This window comes from Coloeus monedula (assembly GCF_965178545.1).
Source record: "Coloeus monedula genome assembly, chromosome: 16".
NCBI classification, from domain to species: Eukaryota; Metazoa; Chordata; class Aves; order Passeriformes; family Corvidae; genus Coloeus; species Coloeus monedula.
Genome location: NC_138796.1, coordinates 15,477,447 through 15,495,934, shown reverse-complemented (window position 1 = coordinate 15,495,934; position 18,488 = coordinate 15,477,447). Strand labels below are relative to the sequence as shown.

Sequence of the window (18,488 nt, the reverse complement as noted above, 5' to 3'; positions counted from 1 at the left end):
GCAGCTTCTCAAAATATTCCCAACTAAGATAAAAACCCTCCTGAGTCAAAAACCTCCTGCTCTTCAGGCAGCTGCAAGCAAGACCCAAAGCACAAAGGCCACTGGTGGACACAGAGTCAAGGGAACTTTTAAGTATCTACAGCACCAGCAGAGATTGGCTGCACAAAATGCCACCAGTGCCACCAGTTTTGTGTCCATCCACTTGTCAGTGAAACACAGCCCCTGTGGGGTCTCTGATACCCAAATGTTTAACTCACACTCAGTGCAACTCGTAGTGAACCCCTTGTAAATGCCCTACCTGAAGTCCTTGGAGGCCAGCACCTCGTAGTAGTAGATGAGTTTGCACCTGTGGCTGGAGCCCTGCAGGGAGGCCAGGACATCGTCCACACGGGGGAGGCTGGAGCTGGAGCAGGGCAGGGGCCCGTGCATCCTCCACTGCAGGATGTAAAAGCCAGGCCAGCGTGTGACATGGGACCCCTGCAGAGAGGAAGGGACAGCAGGTGACCACGGGTGTCTTGGGGAATGGCTGCATGGCCCAGCACAGGTGTCATTCACCTGTTCCACCTGCCTGAGACACAGCCCTGTAGTACCAGTAGGGGGGGGGGAAGAAAAGCTTGTTTAGCTTATTTTCCATTAGATTTTTAGCTTGGAGTCTCTTTCCAATGACTCCCTCTAAATTAGGATTCCCCACTTTCACAGGGAAACCAGAAAATGATCACAGAATGGTTTGGGTGAGAATGGACCTTAAAGCTCAGCCCATTCCCACCCCCTTCCACTGTCCCAGGCTGCTCCCAGCCCCAATGTCCACCCTGGCCTTGGACACTGCCAGGGATCCAGGGGCAGCCACAGCTGCTCTGGGCACCCTGTGCCAGGGCCTGCCCACCCTCCCAGGGAACAATTCCTTCCCAATATCCCATCCAGCCCTGCCCTCTGGCAGTGGGAAGCCATTCCCTGTGTCCTGTCCCTCCATCCCTGTCCCCAGTCCCTCTGCAGCTCTCCTGGAGCCCCTTTAGGCCCTGCAAGGGGCTCTGAGGTGTCCCTGGAGCCTTCTCTTGTCCAGGTGAGCACCCCCAGCTCTCCCAGCCTGGCTCCAGAGCAGAGGGGCTCCAGCCCTTGGGGCATCTCTGTGGCCTCCCCTGGACTCTCTCCAGCAGCTCCACGTCCCTCTGCTGTTGGATCCCAGGGCTGGAGGCAGCTCTGTAGGTGGGGTCTCACCTGAGGGGGCAGAACCCCCCTCCCCAGCTGCTGGGAATGGCCACAGCCCCCATTTCCAGCAGTACCTCATTTCCCACACCATCAGTTCCCTCCCTACCACCCAATTACTTTGGAGTTTGCAGGACTCTAAACCCATGTCAGGCCCCAAACCCCTCTGACCTGGATGCTCTCTCCTTCCCTGCAGACCAGAGGGGACTCCACCCGGCTGTAATCCACCCCCAGCACCCAGGTCTTGTCAATGAGCTGCACATTGTCCCCTGCAGCAGACGGGCTTGGTGATGCAGCTTCTTTGTGACTTGGCTCAGGAGCTCGTTTGGAGTGAAAGAGGCTGAACACCACATCTCCCTTCAGGATGTCAAAGTCCCAGGTGATGACAGATTCCCCTTCCAGGATCTCCACAAGTATCTAAGAAGGGACCAGAACAAGGCGCATGCAGGGTCAGGTGCTCAGATGGCAGCAGTGTGTTCCTCCCCACTCTGGGGCAAACACACTTGGCCCCTCAATCCTTCAGCTGGCTGATGGTCTTGATTCCTAAGGGGGACACACACCAACTCCCATTCCCAGCCCTACCACACCCACTCAGGTGTTTTCACCTTCTCTCCCCATATCAGAGTTGTTCGTAAATGAGTTACTTGTTCTAGGAAAACCTCAGTGGAACTGAGGCACAAAGCAGGACACAGCAAAGAGCTAAATCAGTCACTCCCCAACAGAGAGGCCAGAGGGCTGATCTGGCACTTAATTGCTCCTCTTTGGGACATCCTGTTTCCTGGTGACTCCCACCTGGCAGTTCCCAGCACACACCTTCCTTTATCAACCCCATCACTGTCCCAGCTACGAATGGGAGCTGAACTGTCAGAGTGGAAACTGAGGGGCCTTTATTTCCCCCAGGAGGAGGAGGAAGAGACTGGACCTTACAGAAGATCAGGCCATAGTAGAGATAAGAGACACTGCTGCTCAAACTGCTGTTCTTAACTCCCACACTTCCAGCTGCTCCTGTCCAGGAACAGCAGCTGTTGCCGAGTCCTCTCCTGCTCCCTCTGTGGGAACCCTTGGCTGCTCCAGTGAGCCCCAGCAGAGGGGACACGTCACTGTCCCAGCCCAGCAGCTCCTGCAGCCCAGGGAAGCTCTGCTCTGTACCTCGTGGGGGGCTCCTTTGAGGACACTTGCAGAGTGGTAGATGGTTTCTGTCCACAGCCGGATGTGATCCGAGTTCTCCGGCTCATCCTCGGTTTGATAAAGGGACTTGGGGACGAGCCCCCCTTCTGGGACAGTGCACTGCAATGGTCACACAGACAAACAGGAGGGGTCAGGACGTCCCAGCAGTGAACCAGGAACACTTGCTGGCTGTCAGACACGGGCTGAGCCCTCAGCTGAGCCAGGAGTGCACAGTGGCTCTGAGTTCACTGGAACTACCAGGGTTTGTCTGAGCTCCCTGTAGAGAGCTGCCCTCTGCCCCTGCTCCAGGATCCCCAGGGCAGCACCACCACTGCAGGGCAGCCTCCTGTGCCCAAATGAACTGCCCCGTGCCCAGAGCAGGGGGATCCTGGCCAGCACAGAGGCTCAACACCTCTCAGAAGGCAGTGGAAGGCCAAGGTGGTGAGGAAGAGGGAATCACTTCCAGATTCCACCTGCACAAGAGGAAAGAAAACTCACCATGCAGTCTCCTCCCAGGAAGTCTGGGATCACATCCTTGTCCACGTAGTCCACCAGCCCTCCTGAGCCCTGGTAGTTATTGCCACTGTAGATGAGGAACTTCTGCCGTGTGTTCTCATTGATAAAGGGACTGACCTGAAAGAAAAAGGGCACAGAAGACACGGCTGTCACTGAGGGCAGCTGGAGACACTGTCTGAGCCATCTCACCACAATGCTTTGGGCTCTAGCCTGGAAGGCCTCAGCAGAGTGCAGAGCTTCATAGCTCTGAGGCATTTCCCAAAGAAAGGGATAACAAATGGAAAATGTTCTCTCTCTGTATCATCATCTCACAGCACTTTCTGCTTCATGTACAGGAAAGTCTACAGTCACTGCCTCACCTATAAACCTCACAAGAAATGTAACAACCACTTTCTCACATTGCCAGAGCAGCCAGCAGGCACCAGGCAGAATCAGATTTATTATTTACTACTTACTACCCTTCAGTGCCCTACAGCCTGAGACTAAAAGATACCTGTCCTTTCCCATCTATACGAAAACCCACCAAGTTTGGGTGGAATGGGGTGGGATTCAGGTTTCTCATCCTGTCCTGGTGGATGGCAGTCACTAGAACCCAGTGAGCTACAGGAACCCCATGGCCTGGCTCTGCTCTGGCCTCTTCAGGAGCTCACCACAAGCTGCCTGGAGTTTTTCCCTCCCTGCCTCTGCTGATGTAGCTCTTTGTGAACCTGCACAAGTGCCAGTGATCCTGCAGAGCCCAGGTTTCACCCACCAGGGTCCAGAGCACAGGGAAGACCCGTGGTGCTCTCACGATCAGGAGCCTTCCCAGGGTCTCGGGGTAGTTGTCCTCCACCACCTCAATGATCCTGAGCAGGGCCTTCACCCCAGGCCGCCAGAGGTGCCTCATATTGAGCCCTTCCAAGTCCACCAGGCAAGTCCAGGATCTAAAATAAACAGGCAGGAAAAGAGCTGTCAGAACTTTGGAATGTGGTGGCTGCTCAGTTTAGGATCCACAGTAACCCCACAGCCCGTGGGGGATCCAGGGAAGCCAACAAGGGACACCAGCAGTTCCAATAAAAAGCACATCTCCACTCAGGCAGCAGACACCCAAATCCAGGTGAGCTCCAGGTAACACAGACACCCAACCCCGAGGGCAAGAACATCTGTAACTCTGGAAGAGGGTGAAGGTATGCAGGCCTATTGCTAAAAATAATGTAAAAATGCATTTTAAATGAAGGCGGAATCTGGCAGACAGGCTCCTGTATTTAAATAAAAACCCTGAATTTCAAAGATGTGGATTAAAATCACCAAGACAGGAAGATGAAATTAATCTGAGATGGGACATGAAAATGATGTAAGGAAGGATCAATGCTTGCTTTCCAATGAAACTGCAGGATTTGTCTGCATTTCAGTCTAACAAATAAATTTATATATGTCTGTGGTCCCCACAGAGCCCGTAACACACACTGCTGTCTGCACTGTAACCCCAAGGACATCACCCCAAACCACAGCAGCATCCTTCACTGTGGCAGGGAAAGTCTGCAAGCATTGGAAAACCAATTATACTGACGTGATGGGGCGGCCAAAGATGTTGGTGTTTTCCTCACATCTCTTCTGTCCTTCCTCGTTAATGGACAGAACCTGGAATCAAAGCCAGCACAGACAGGGATTAGCCCGAGCATGGCCAAGGAACCACAATGGCCTGGAGATCTTATTTTAAAAAAATACAGATAGCAGAGGGCAGGGCTGGATGGGATATTGGGAAGGAATTGTTCCCTGGGAGGGTGGGCAGGCCCTGGCACAGGGTGCCCAGAGCAGCTGTGGCTGCCCCTGGATCCCTGGCAGTGTCCAAGGCCAGGTTGGACATTGGGGCTTGGAGCAGCCTGGGCCAGTAGAAGGTGTCCCTGCCCATGGCAGGGGGTGGGACTTGGTTACTTTTAAGGTTCCTTCCAACCCAAACCATTCCAGGATTCCTGATGCCCCATGACAAGACTTCCAAACACCCCGAGGGGAACAGGTGGCACACGAAGGCACAGCTCACGTGTCGCAGCAGGGACTCCTCTCCCAGGGCCTTCACCAAACCCTTGGTGTCCATCTGGCCAAGGCGGAGGATGTAGAGCGGCCGCCCATCTTCAAAACAAAGGGTTTCGAGAGGGGAGCACTTTAGTCCCCCAGGCATCACTCTCATACCATATTCAAAAGCCACATTAAATATTTGAAAGGATAAAAATCACTGCCAAAAACAACCTTTTCAGAGAAATTGCTTTGCACTGACTGATCTGCCAGATGTGTGCAGAGGAAATACAATTCCAGGGAAGCAGAGTGGCTGCTCACAGGCACTGAACTGCTTTGTTAACTTTTCAAATGTCCATACAGCTCTCTTCAACATCCCGGCTCACTGGTGTGGTGCCAGAACCAGCCTGTGCCAGGGGCAGCTCCTCACCTTTGTCCTGGTAGTGCCACCCCCCGGTGTAGTACTCCTCCAGCAGGGCAGGGGGTCTCCAGGACTGCAGGATGAAATCCACCTGGTACTGCTTGCGCCAGGACAGCGACTGGCACAGCATCTCCCGCGCCTTGTCGATGTTGAAGTCACGGGCGCGCAGGAACCGCAGGATGTGCTCATCCTTGGGGATCTGCAAGAAGAGAAAGTCCCAGCATCAGGACTGGAATGTTCCATTTGGCCTGCAGACGAGGCTGCACACTCTACACCATTTTTTAATCTCTTAAAACTAAGACAGCAAACATTAAACTCCCACTCTGCCTCCCTCGCTAACCCAGCTGGAAGCAGCAGAGGGTGCCAGGAGCACAAAAGAAGTGACCGAGTCACTGCCTGTGGGAAGCCCTTCCCCAGTGCAATTCCCAGGAGCCCCAGCAAACCCCGGGCTGGCTGATGTTTCCCTTGGCTGGTGATCCACAAGGAGCACCAAAATACCGTGTGAAAGTCAGGGAGCTGCAAGTTCACCTGCCCAGGGCAAAGCAGCACGGGATGGCAACAGGTAACAAACAGCCCCAGGTAACACGTGAACCACACCAGGCATTGGAGGGGAATCACAGCTCTGCAGCCTGAATGATGCCACCAGGACCAATTCCAGCTCTTGTGCAGGCCCTGCTGCTGCTGTTTGAACAGGAAAGCTGCTGAGTGCTTCCAAAGGCTTCCCTGCTCCACCACACCACAGTAACTCTTGGTCCAAATCAACCAAAACTACAACACACTCTCTCCCGATCACTCATGCCAGCACTGTCAGTAATTCTAACATCACAGGCACAAAAGCTTTCCAAAGCAAGTCTGCAGAATGGCTTCTTCCAACCTCCTTCCACATCTGCCCTGTCCTCTTTAGCTGAGGAATCAAAGAAAACTTGCCAGGAATGCCAAGCAGCAGGAATTAACAATGACCCTGGCGGATTCCACAGAAGTGCCAAATCTGCCTAAGAGCCTGTCAGCTGCAAATCCAACTGGATTAAAGCTGCACGTGCTGCTGGATTCCCAGCCCCTCACTCTAATTTCCCCAAAAGTGCTTGGCCTCATTCTCTACAAGTTTCTATTAAAAATTCCAGCTCTGTGGAGCAGGGATTCTCTCCTCCAGAGCATCCATACTCTGCTAGCACAACCCGAGCACTCCCAGCCCTGCTGGGACACAAACCCCCATGTCCAGGAGTCAAAGCTCCTTTGTTTGTCCAAAGCCATGCTCAGGGAATCAGAAAGCTGGGAAGAAAGCAAGGCTGGCAGCTGTGTCAGGAGGGAGCAATCTCGGATTCACAAGCAAGAGATGGTCAGAACTGACCCATCTAAAGAAGGGCAGAGTTCAGGCAACCTAAACCAAGCCTAAAGCACCTGAGGAGCAGGGGGGAGACTGATACTGGTTCTAACACTGCATCTGTACATCCTGGAAAGGAGAGGGTAGCCTTCCCAAAGAGGATCCCAGGAGTATTTAGAGGAACTCTGTATCACAGCAAGTTCAAAAGCCAGCAGAGTTTTCATCAGATAATTCAGGTTTGTGTTCCTGCTGCTTAGAGGCAGCTGTCACTCATCAGACCCAGCCCAGACACCCACAGCAGCCCCAGGATCTCTGCAGGAAAGGGGATGGCTGGTGGAAGGTTTGCTACTTTTCATGTTCCAAGCCTCCCCTGTACACAGCTCCAGGCAAGAGGCAAATCCAGCACTTCTGTTTGGACCAAAGGCAGGAAGCTCCAAGGAGACTTATTCCACAGTGGAATTAGTCTTTTATCCTTGTCCAACCAAAGCAGTAACTCCCACATGCAAGCAAACGAAGGTTTCATTTCAGCCTGCTTTTGTATTCACTGGTGAAAGTGCTGCACTCTCCTGCACAGTGCAAAGCCATGAACAGAGCTTTGAGCTGCTGCAATTTTAACACCATTTGCAGTTTGTTCCTTTAACTCTTCAGATTTTTTAAGCAGCAATGTATCTGACTGTAAAGGTAATGTCTGCTTTGGAAGGAACAGGGAAGGGATAGTGAAACAGGACAGAAGACAAAAATAAGAAGGGCCATTTTCCAAGAAACAGATCTATTTTTTGATAATTTCTGACAGAGGAATAAGGCCACCCCTGCTTCGAATTAAAAGAACTGATTGCCACAGGAAGGCAAGAGCCTCTCCAGGGAAAACCCCAGCCTTGCAGGATAAGCTCCTGAGTTTGACCTGCTCTGTCAGGCTATCAGGGAATCAGGAGCAGCAAGCAGCTGAGCAGTCAGGGGGTTCAAGATGAAGTTTCAATAGCCAGCACCTCCCTTCCTGTGTGCCCAGATTCCCCTGGGGATAAGGCCCACAAAGGCCACCCAAAGGCCTGAGGCAGCTGCCAGTGTCCCCAGAGCTCAGGATTCAGCTGCACCTTCCCAAGGCTCCCAGCACAGCACAGGGAACAAGGGCTGCCACTCCCTGCCCAGCTCCAAGCACCCAAGGGGCAGTTGTTCCACATTTTGCTCGTGTGCTCTCACGTTTTCCTTCTCCAGCTTCCATTCCTCAGCCTCTGATATGGAGGGGGGAAAACCAACCCACAGAAGAAAGGTTTAGGTGGTGCCTGTTCCAGCTGAAAGCAGGATCCTTGCAGGTCACACCAGGGATAAAGCCTCCCTGTCTTGCTCCCATCCAGGACCCACTGGGTGAGGTATCTCCTACCCCAACAGAGCCCACACCATTTCACTGGACAGGTCTCCATGAAAAGCCTCCTGTCCTCTGTCTCAGAGCACAGTTACACCTGGGGACTGACCCCTGCCTGCCCACCTGTCTGGTGCCTCCTGTCTGACAGGAGGCTGGATCATAGGCAGACACAGATCAAAAGCAGTGTTTAGCAGAGCCCCTTTTCTTGGTGAAGCTGTTCCTGTGAGCAGGGAGCTGCTCACACAGCTCACTCACCACCCCCTGGCTGGCTGGGAGCCCAGCCCCAGCTCCCTACTCACAGGCAGAGCATCACAGTGACACGAGAGCAGCTGGCAGGGAGGTGTCACAGCCCTTTGCTCCATCAGGTATGTACATATACACAGTATATATACATATATATTCAGTATATATATTATACATCATACAGATATTCCTGTAGTCTCTACCTGCATCCAGCAGCCACCACCCTTCTGGACATGGTCCAAGTTATCCAACCTGCTGTTGATGCCACTGTACACCAGTGGCCTTGGCCAGCTTTGGCAGATATTTGGTGGTGGGAATTTATCAGCTCTTACAATTCAACATTCAGCATTGTTGGTGTCTGGTGCATATCAGCTACTGGGAGCCTCTCACACTGCCCCAGCACCTCCTGTTCTCTTCAGCCTGAGGTTTTCTGGTAGCTGTTTCTCCATCCACATTCCTGGGTACCAACAAAACCTACCTGCCTACTCACACACGGGGGAACTTCAGGAGTTCAACAGCAGCAGAACTATAGCACTGAATCTTTGCTACATTTTGTTTCTACACGGGTGATTCACATTCACTTTTCCAAGAAAATACAGCATTCTAAATCATGTTCAGACTCTCTGTACTCAGATGAGACATGCTCAGCTCTGAGACATACAGCACAGCATGCAGAAAGGACTGCCAAAGCCCCTTGTAAGCAGCAGTCTCTTTTGGAAAGGCCAGGTAAAGGAAAAAGAATTAAAATCTTCCCAAACCCAGGAATGCAGAGTACCTCACCTGACCCATCCTGACTGACTGAGCTGTTTCCTTCTAAGCCAGGGAGCTTCTACTGCTGAAACCTCACCCAGCTGTTATCTGCTTCCAAGGGGGATCACTTGCTCCTCTTCCTAAGAGCCCTTTATCTATTCAGCCCACCCAACTTCTCTCTCTGGTGCTATCCTTGGTCCTTCTTTCCTTCCCTCCTAATCCCCTCTCCATCAGGAAATCTGGAGTTAAACCCCTCTTGAGGCATTCAAGCTGCTCTAAACCCTTTCTTTTCCCAGCCACAAACCAGTTACCCTGTCAGTCTGACAGAGACTTTCCTTTAACCAAAAGGAGCCTGAGCAGCTTCTGGACATTCCAGCAGTGCCTCAGTGCCTCACTGTCCCCCAGTGCCTGTGCTGCTTTTCAGGGAAAAATCAGAGAACCACAGAATTTCCTTGAGCAGGAAGGGACCCACAAGGATCATGGATCCAGCCCCTGGCCCTGCACAGACACCCCAACAACCCCACCCTGGGCATCCCTGGCAGCGCTGTCCAAACGCTCCTGCAGCTCTGGCAGCCTCGGGGCCGTGCCCATTGCCTGGGGAGCCTGGGCAGTGCCCAGCACCCTCTGGGGGAAGAGCTTTTCCCTGATCTCCAGCCTGACCCTGCCCTGGCCCAGCTCCAGCCGTTCCCTGGGTCCTGTCCCTGGTCACAGGGAGCAGAGACCAGAGCTGCTCAGGTGGGCTCTGTGCTCCATCTCCTCTTCTCCAGCTAAACAAGCCAAGTGCTCTCAGCTGCTCCTCCTCTGGCTTCCCCTTGAGACCCTTCCCCATCCTCATGTCCCTCCTTTGGACACTTTCTGACACCTTTAGATCCTTCTGATATTGTGGTGTCCAGGACTTGAGGTGAGGCCACTCTGGCACAGAGCAGAGCAGGACAATGCTCCCAGGACACAGTGACCCTTTGGGCTGCCAGGGCTGAATCACATTCAGCTCAGCATGGACCAGGACCCCCAGGTCCCTTCCTGTGGTGTCACACTCCAGCCTCTCATTCCCCAGTGTATTTGTGCATCCAGGGTGCCCCATGCCAGGTGGGACCCCCCTGGGTGCCCCTCTGTGCCCGCCCTACCCACCTTTCCCTTGTGAGTCTCCTGGAGCCACTGGCGCAGGCGGATCAGGCAGCTCTCCTGCATCGGGGTGAGCTGGCCCAGGTAGCGCTCGATGTAATCAGCGTCCAGTTTGTCAGCTGGAGGGAGGAAACAACAACTCAGAGCAGACTGGCACAGCCAGGAGGGAGATGGGCAGTTGTTTCTACACATCAGGTTCCTTATGATTTACATGGGAATTGCTCAGAAGCCTCATTCCAGCAGCTGGAAGGAGGGAGGGAGAGATGGGGGGATACTCTCCCGGTGATTGGGGCACGAGGCCACAGGCAGCACCTGCTGTATCACAACTGGATCACTCCACCTGTCTCTGAGAACACCAGTATTCCATTCAGGCCTGAACTGCTCCAGCAGGAGCTTTAAAAGATCTATCATGAGCTCTGGCACTCAGCTCACCAACCACTCCACTTCCAGGGCACTTCCATCTCCATGTGTCCCAAATTTCACGCACAACTGCAGTGACAAGAGGCTCGCTGGAACACCAAGCCATTATTCTGCCCAGGGACACCAGAGACAAAGGGAGAACAACAACACATTTCTGACAGCAAGGGAGGCTTTTGGCAGGGGGACAAGTCCTGTGCACACCAGCAGCTCCAGGCCCCTCCAGCTCAGAGACAAAAGACAAGGGGTTGGCGACTGCCAGCCCTGAGGGACAGAGGGATGTGCCAGCCCTGAGGGACACAGGGATGTGCCACCCAGGGCTGGCAGCTGCCAGCCAGCAGAACAGGGCAGCTGGGAGGAGCAGCCCAGGCAGCAGCTGGGCTGGAAGACACAGGGAGCAGGGCTGGGGACACCTCAGAGCTGGCTCTTTGTCAGGCACAAGGTTTTCAGTAGATGCCATCACCTGTGAAAAGAGGCCTGGACACCCACAGGATGAGCAGGAGAATACAGAAACTACATTTGGAAGTGAGACACTCCATGGAACCCCCAGAGCTAGCAAGGTGGGGAGCACGCCCAGGGAAGGCAATCCCTTCCTGAACAGGAGTATGGGCAGAAAAATAAGGGCTACTCTCCTCTTCTGCTAGATGGGACCCACCACTCTGAGGTTAACTTTAATCTCAAACATTTCTCCTAATCAGCTTCTCTGTGGATTCCCATCTTCTTCCAGGAAAACTCCCAGAGATCAGGTGAGAGCAGAACTACTGATATTTCCAAATTCCAAGCTTTTTCCCTAGTTACACTCAGCAAAACAAGTGCTGCCTTTCCTTCTCAGGAATGACAACAATTGTTTCTATTACAACAGCTCTGGATTCAAAGGTGCCTGCTATTTCTTTTTGCCAGAGAAGTATTTTATTTAGTCTAGAAGATATCACCAGACCAACACACAGAAAGATGAAGTTTGATTCAGGCATTTTGTGGGAAAAAGGCATGAGGAGACATTCCACAAATCTTGTCTTGGCCTGATAACAGGGCCAAAAGCCATCCAAACCTGTCCCCAAGACTATTAATTTTGGAACAGATAAAATATTTAATTCCATACTGAAGACACCTTCTACAGTTTAAAGTATAAAATACCTTAAAGAGCTGATCAAGCCTGATTTTTTTTTTCTAAGCACCAAAACTTACTGCCTGCATGGCTTTTTTGTTTTAGGGAAAAAACAGTTCCATTGTTTGTTTTTCTTGAAAAAAGAAAATAGCTTTCCCTCCTCCTCCCCCACACTCCAGATGAAAAACCTGATGCCAAGAGAAATGAAAATAAGCTCCTTGGTCAGTGCTACTGACTGAGAGCTGCTGCCTGGGCAGTGCCTACCGTCAGGGCTGGCAGCCTCTGAGGGAGGGCAGGGGCTCCCAGCCTGCTCCCTGCTGGTGCCAGCAGCCCCAGAATCCAGCAGGATGTCACCAGGGTCCGGTCCCACAGCCGGGGCTCGCTCATCCTTCGCCGCGGGAGGGCTCCAGCGAGGGATGAACGTGATCCCTTGGGAGATCAGCTCCTTCAGGTAGTGCTCAATCACCTCCTTGCCCTGAAGGGGAGAACTCTCATTAGGAAAAAGCCTCCTCCAGAGCCAGCAAGGTGCAGGAGTTTCCTCAGGAGAGATGACTAATGGTGCTAGGGATAAACAGGGGAAAGCTCTCCTTCCACCCCCACGATCCTGTCAAAAAACATCCCAGTGTGAAAGCCCCCTATGAATGATGAATTACAATAATGGCCAGGCAAATCCCAGTCTATGGATGCAGCTGCCTTTAGAGCACTTTTACCCCATCCCCCTGCTCCCAAACCCAGTTAGCTGCCCTGCTCCTCTGCAGCCCAGAGGAACCGGCCACTAACCCAAGCCCGAGCTCTGGAGACACAGGGCGCTGATTTTCACCCAGAACTTCCCCTTCCTGCACAAGAACAGTGTCCTCAGTGTCCGAGGAGCCTGGCACCCACAGCATCCACTGCCACCCTCCTCTGGCACAGCCTGCTCCATCCCTGCACAGACACATTTCAGCCAGCAGATCTTTTTGTGCTCTTTGCACACCGGCTTTTTCTTCCTTTGCCCAACTGGGGCATTTCAGAGCCATAAGCAAGGGCACAAAACTACACTGGGTCTGTTTACAGAAAGGCAAATAGAGGATTTGGGGTGTTCTGGCAGCCAGGGAAGCCCACCTTACCCGTTTGATGTTGGAAGTGTACTGCTTCATGGCAATCTTTTCCACTGTGCTTTCGAAGCCAAAAAAGGACTTGATGTCGAGAGAGGCCGACTGCTCAAAGCACGTCCACTCCTCGTTCTCAGGGTGAACCTACAGCCAGGGGAACACACAGCTGGGATGGTGCCAAGTGGCTCATGGCCCTGGCACCACACTGGCTGCTTAACCTCCACAGCTACAAGAGTGAGGGGGCAGAGGAGGCACTGCCAGACCTGGATTGACCAGCCAGGTTCATTCCCATCGTGAGAATTCATGGAGAACTGAACATCCAGACTTTTGCTAACCCAACATTCTTCACATGCACAAGGAAATCAAGATTTAAACCCATCTCTGCCCCAGCAGACCTGAACTGTAGTAGCAAAAGCTGCACTAAAATAGCAGTGGAACTGCCCACTTCAAACCATCCTGTCAAGGTCTCTTTATGGAAAGGGATGGCCTTGTGGAACATGCAATTAAAACTCCTACACCTGCAAGGAAGAAAGATGCAAACCAGGGTTCATTTTAGTTTTGGATGGGAGACTCAGCCACTAACATCAGCCTTCTCCCCAAAACACTGGGGACATGGCAGAGCAGGGAGTTTTCCCATTGTCAGCTCAGCACACACCTTTCCCTTATTTCCCCTCTGTTACTCTGTATATGGTAAAATCTTTTCCTCCTTTAAACTTAACCCTTTCCTGAGGGGACTCTGCCTTCTCTCTGTAGGTGCTACTGTTCACAAACTGACATGAAAGGAAAACAACTCCAGCCCCCACACAAGGATACCATAAAGGACAAATTCCTTGGGGAGATATTAAGTAACTGCAGGAGCAAGATCATATTTCTCCAAGTTGCCTCAGAGAACACTGCAGAAAAGGAAAGATGAGAATAAACCTGCTTCCGGTGCACTCTGGCAGGGAAAAGGGAACTGGTAAAAATAGAGCAGGGAACCATCTTGAGGATGCAGCCAGCAGCTCCTACCCTGTTCCCCTCAAAGCCCAGATGCTGACGTTTCCTTCCTAAGAACACAGCCAAAATCAGCAAGTGTAACAAGCTCCTAGTTGACCTGGGAGCATTTCAGACCTGTCAGTGCCTTTGGCGACGACAGAAGTTTGATTTACTGCAGTTTTTAGGAAGCCTCATGCAGCCACCAAGGGATCTCTGGCTCAGGAACACCGTCACCATCCAAAATGTTCACAGCTTTTCCATTCCTCCTCTTGCCTGAAGCTCCTTACAGCCTGCTTAGTCCCAAGAAGCCAAGCTGCTGTCCAGTGGCCAAGAGGGCAGGTAAGTAACAGGATCTGGACATTTGTGTGAGGAACAACAGGCAGGATCTGATTGCTTCCAGAAACAGCTGAGGCTATTTCATGGTGACTGGGCCCTAAGAGCACCATTACAGTGACACAGCACAGAAACAGCCTCAAATGGAGACAGGCCAGGCCACAGATCAGGCTCAAGTCCTTTCTCCAAATCTTTAGAGCATGAAAATAACGACAAACAAGGTGTTAAAACTTTCACTTTTTTGTGGGCAAAATTAATTGCCAGACTTCACTCAGGCCCTTATAGTAATGAATAGTAAGGGTTTAATTCTAGATACCCAGCTTTATATACATGCCCAAGCTCTAGATGTTTTTGTTAGCCTGAATTCCAATCAAAAAGAAACTGAGAGAATACCAGCAGTTCTGGAGCACCACCTCTGTTTTCTACTTTCACTCCGAGCAGAGAATCACAATCATCTAAAGGAGTTTCTCAAGCCCTATGAAATCACAGAATGGTTTGGAAGGGACCTTAAAGCCCATCTTGTTCCACCCCCTGCCATGGGCAGGGACACCTTCCCCTGTCCCAGGCTGCTCCAAGCCCCATCCAGCCTGGCCTTGGACACTGCCAGGGACCCAGGGGCAGCCACAGCTTCTCTGGGCACCCTGTGCCAGGGCCTGCCCACCCTCCCAGGGAACAATTCTGTCCCAATGTCCAGTTTGCCACTGGGAAGCCATTCCTCCTTGTCCTGTCCTTCCAGGCCCTTCCTGTCCCTCTCCAAAGCAACTGAACAAGTCCACACCCAGGACCCAAGAGCCTTTCCAGCCTGAGAGTCTCCAACCACAGTCCAGTGTTGCAGAGGTGCTCAAACCCATTCAGGCACCTTCACCCTGTGTGTGAGTGCACAATTCCCACCCCTCCCAGCACAGACAGCCAAAGCAGAGCTCTCACTGAGTAGCTGCAGGTCTCCCTGACCACGACACGGTTGGCAAAGGTCTCGTTGTGGGCTTCGATGCGGAGCGTTCTCTCTCTCCAGTTCACAGTGTTCTTCTGGATGAAGAAGACATACTCTACCCCTGCAATCTGAAGAGAAGCAGGGAAATACAGAGAGAAAAGAGTTAACTTGAGGAGCATTTAACTATCTGAGCCAGCCAACAAAATCCAGGCCTCTCTGCTCCCAAAGGTTCCACCTGCCTTCTTCAGCAGCCGGGGAGCATCCACATTCAGCTTGCAGCTCCGCTCAATGACATGGATGGCTCCGTCCTCACTCCTGGATTCGTGCAGGATTTCACTCCCCAGGAAGACTGGGATCTCTGGGCATGTTGGAAAGCGCTTCTCATAGGCCTAAAAGTGAAAATAAAGTAAATTTACTTCTGGGTAAATCAATTTTAACTCTTTCTGAATTAATTAATTCCCTTACAGTGAAAATCCAACAAAACAGAGGCCCCTTAAGCCCTGAGTTGGCTCCAGTTTTCTCAGAGGTGAAGTTAAAGCAGAGTAGTTACAAGCAAGGACAGCACTGTGTCAGTCACAAGCCAAGCATGTCCTAACATAACATTTCCTTCTCACACGAAGTAGAAACAGAATCCCGTTGTTGAAGAATACTAGGAAGGGAATCATCACTTCAACATCAGGAAGTTCCTAACCAGCAAAAGCAAACACAGCTCTGCTAACTTCTGCTGGCTAAAGACTTGAATTTTATAATCTCTGGGTCAATACTGTCTGTTTGAAGAAGATACTAAAAACTATTTAATATTCCTGAGCCTTAAAACGTGATGTGCCAAACAGTTCTGGTTGCCCTAAACTATCAAGGGTAAGACCACCAATTATTAGCTACTCACTTTGCCTCAATTTATCCATTTCTATAACAATTCTGTCCTGGCTCTGAAATCTTTCCTGTTCTAATTAGCACATCCTTCCTTTCTCCAAAGCTTCTTTATCAGCTCTAGCAGAATTCCAGTCTTCCCTGGCACTTGCAGCAAAGTTAACTTGCATCAACAAGTTACTTACAAGTAACTTACAACCTGCTGTTGCTGCTCCTTCCCTAACTTCTCCATCTCTTATTATATCCCAAGATGTTTGCAGGATGCAATGTTTTTCCTTGGATTTCTGAAAAACCTCTTGCATGTTGTGTTGCTGTTGTAAACATGTGGCTGCTGCACAAGCTGCCCAGACTTCCACTGCAGCTGTTGCAGGAGAACCTGTGCTCTCCCTCCACTGCACTCTCAGAGCTCCACATTCTCATCATAAGGTGTTTCTGCCATCATTCCAAGGCAATTTCTCTAGGAACTGCTGTCATCTTCCCATCTTCCAGAAGACACCACCATTTTATAAAGCACAGAAAAATAAAAATATTCATGAGTTCTCTGCCCCAAAAGCAAACATTGATGTGCTGATGCTGGAGCTGGGCCAGGCTGCCAGTGCCACGCTCCCCGTTACCACAGCAATTCAAAGCCTGGATGCCCCTGCACGGATTCATGTCCCCTGCTCCCAAAATAGCCCAGGCACTTAAGGACACATTCCATATCTCCTGCTCCCGGACCTCTGGACGGGAAAGAAGTTATTTCAGATTATTGTGTTGCTCCAGTATCAGGAGGGAAGTGCAGGCAGCTGCCAGCTGGAGTCCCGGCCAGAACAAAGCATGCAGGTTTGAAACCCTGCTCTCCCAGTCCCTCAGCAACGTTCTGCTTGCTTTGCCACACTTCCCAGAGAACTCTTCCCATATTCTTCTACCCGTGCTTTTCACTCCTCATCACAGGAATAACAAAACCAGATTAGATAAATCCAAAATTCCCCTGTTAAGTGACTGTTTCCAGCAAAGATCCACCTGGCTCCAGCCAAGAGGAGCACACTCACTGCTTTAAGCAGCTTAATTTGTTAGGATGGTAGTTCATGGATCTGTGTCAGGCAGTGCCACAGGACACTCCCAGCTCTCCTCTCCTGGTACCCTGCCCTTTGCTCCAGGGCCACATGGCAGGAGGGCTGCACCCCTCAGTACCTGCTCTCTTCCCTGCACTTGCCAGCACATTCATCTCCTCAGGCAGAGTTAACACTTCCTATCTGTGCTTCCACCTGTCCTCTCCCAACCCTCCAGACTCCAAACCACCATCCAGGGCTATCCTGAGGCCAAAGCCTTCACCTTGCTGGTCTCTTCTGCTCCAGCCCATACAAAAGGTGTCCCTCCAGGCCACCCACTCTGTTACTGGAGTCCCAGTGGCCAGACAGTGCATGCTGAGGCCACGGGGATACCAGAATATTTAGCAACTATTTTTGAGCTGTTTGTCCCATGTCACTCCATACACACCCCCTTAACACACCTGCAAAAAGTGTCACTGAAAGCCCTTCCCTGAGAGAAGGCTGCCCCAATTAGCTGCACAGCAAGGGTGGACAGTTGGATAGGACAATGGGAAAGAGCCTTAAACTAAAAGAGGACACGTTTAAATCAGATGTTAGGAAGAAATTCCTCCCTGTGAGGGTGGGGAGGGCCTGGCACAGGGTGCCCAGAGCAGCTGTGGCTGCCCCTGGATCCCTGGCAGTGTCCAAGGCCAGGCTGGACGGGGTTGGAGCAGCCTGGGACACTGGAAGGTGTCCCTGCCCATGGCAGGGGGTGGGATGGGATGGGCTTTAAGGTCCCTTTCCACTCAAACCATTCTGGGATTCTGCTCTTTCAGGGGTGCAGCTGTGCCAGGAACATTTGAGGGAGTTTCCAAACAAACAAGAGCTGTTCTAGTGGACCCTCCAAAGGCTTCACTTGAACAACTTTACCTGTAGGTGCCCCCTCACCACAGAGAGACCACAAGAGCCAGTCTGAAACCACCACTGAATCCAGGTGTCTGTGGCTCCCATCCGAAGATAAACCACTGGATCTCAACTCCCAGCTGTTTCTTTCTCCACTAAGTATGGACCTGATCCAGCTGGAGACAGGCTCCCTAATAAACTGTCATTAGATCCAGCAAAACTAAGACCAGGACAAAGAGTGCAGCCACTATTTCAGTCAGCTAAACAACATCTGGAGTAGGAAGAGAGGCCAGGGCAGAAGCACATGGCAGTGCACAGCCTGGTGATATAACTGTGACACCAGCCCAAACACATCGCCTAAATAGGGGGAACATTGCCATATTTGAGAAAGAATCCATATCCACATCGATATTAAGTCCTTTGCTAATCTTCTTTGCACAACAGCTCTAAAAATACAGCAGGGAAGATGCCTGAGATCACATGAAGGACAGCTGAAGCCCCACGCTGCAGTCACTGCAAAGCTGTTCCCGGAGCACCCAGACTTCCCATCCCTGCAGACTCTGAGCTGAGCAGGAGAGCAGCCCATTTCTGTGCCCAGCATCCTCTTCTCAAAATCACTGTGCAACAGTCCATTGCTGCTCCAACAGGGAGTTGGAGCTGAGGGAGCTTATAAAGACAGAGAAATACTTAAGTTTTTTCAAGCCATCATCAGTTATGTCTCCTCCTCTGGGCTTCTGCAGAGTCCAAGGTGGACAACA

General features: G+C 51.7%; 1 protein-coding gene across 2 annotated transcripts in view; it reads right to left on the bottom strand.

The window, feature by feature from the left end:
- Positions 1–18,488, bottom strand: part of SEC14L5 (SEC14 like lipid binding 5) — a 39,763-nt gene that overhangs the window by 4,628 nt on the left and 16,647 nt on the right. For both annotated transcript variants that reach the window (XM_082291949.1, XM_082291950.1), the window contains 13 exons: positions 15,187–15,336; positions 14,944–15,075; positions 12,724–12,852; positions 11,882–12,092; positions 10,102–10,214; positions 5,309–5,498; positions 4,907–4,995; positions 4,436–4,506; positions 3,638–3,809; positions 2,869–3,003; positions 2,353–2,490; positions 1,375–1,620; positions 299–477 (listed from right to left, as the gene is read on the bottom strand). In XM_082291949.1, the coding sequence (XP_082148075.1) occupies positions 299–477; positions 1,375–1,620; positions 2,353–2,490; positions 2,869–3,003; positions 3,638–3,809; positions 4,436–4,506; positions 4,907–4,995; positions 5,309–5,498; positions 10,102–10,214; positions 11,882–12,092; positions 12,724–12,852; positions 14,944–15,075; positions 15,187–15,336 (1,955 nt within the window). The remainder of the gene's footprint in view (positions 1–298; positions 478–1,374; positions 1,621–2,352; positions 2,491–2,868; positions 3,004–3,637; positions 3,810–4,435; positions 4,507–4,906; positions 4,996–5,308; positions 5,499–10,101; positions 10,215–11,881; positions 12,093–12,723; positions 12,853–14,943; positions 15,076–15,186; positions 15,337–18,488) is intronic.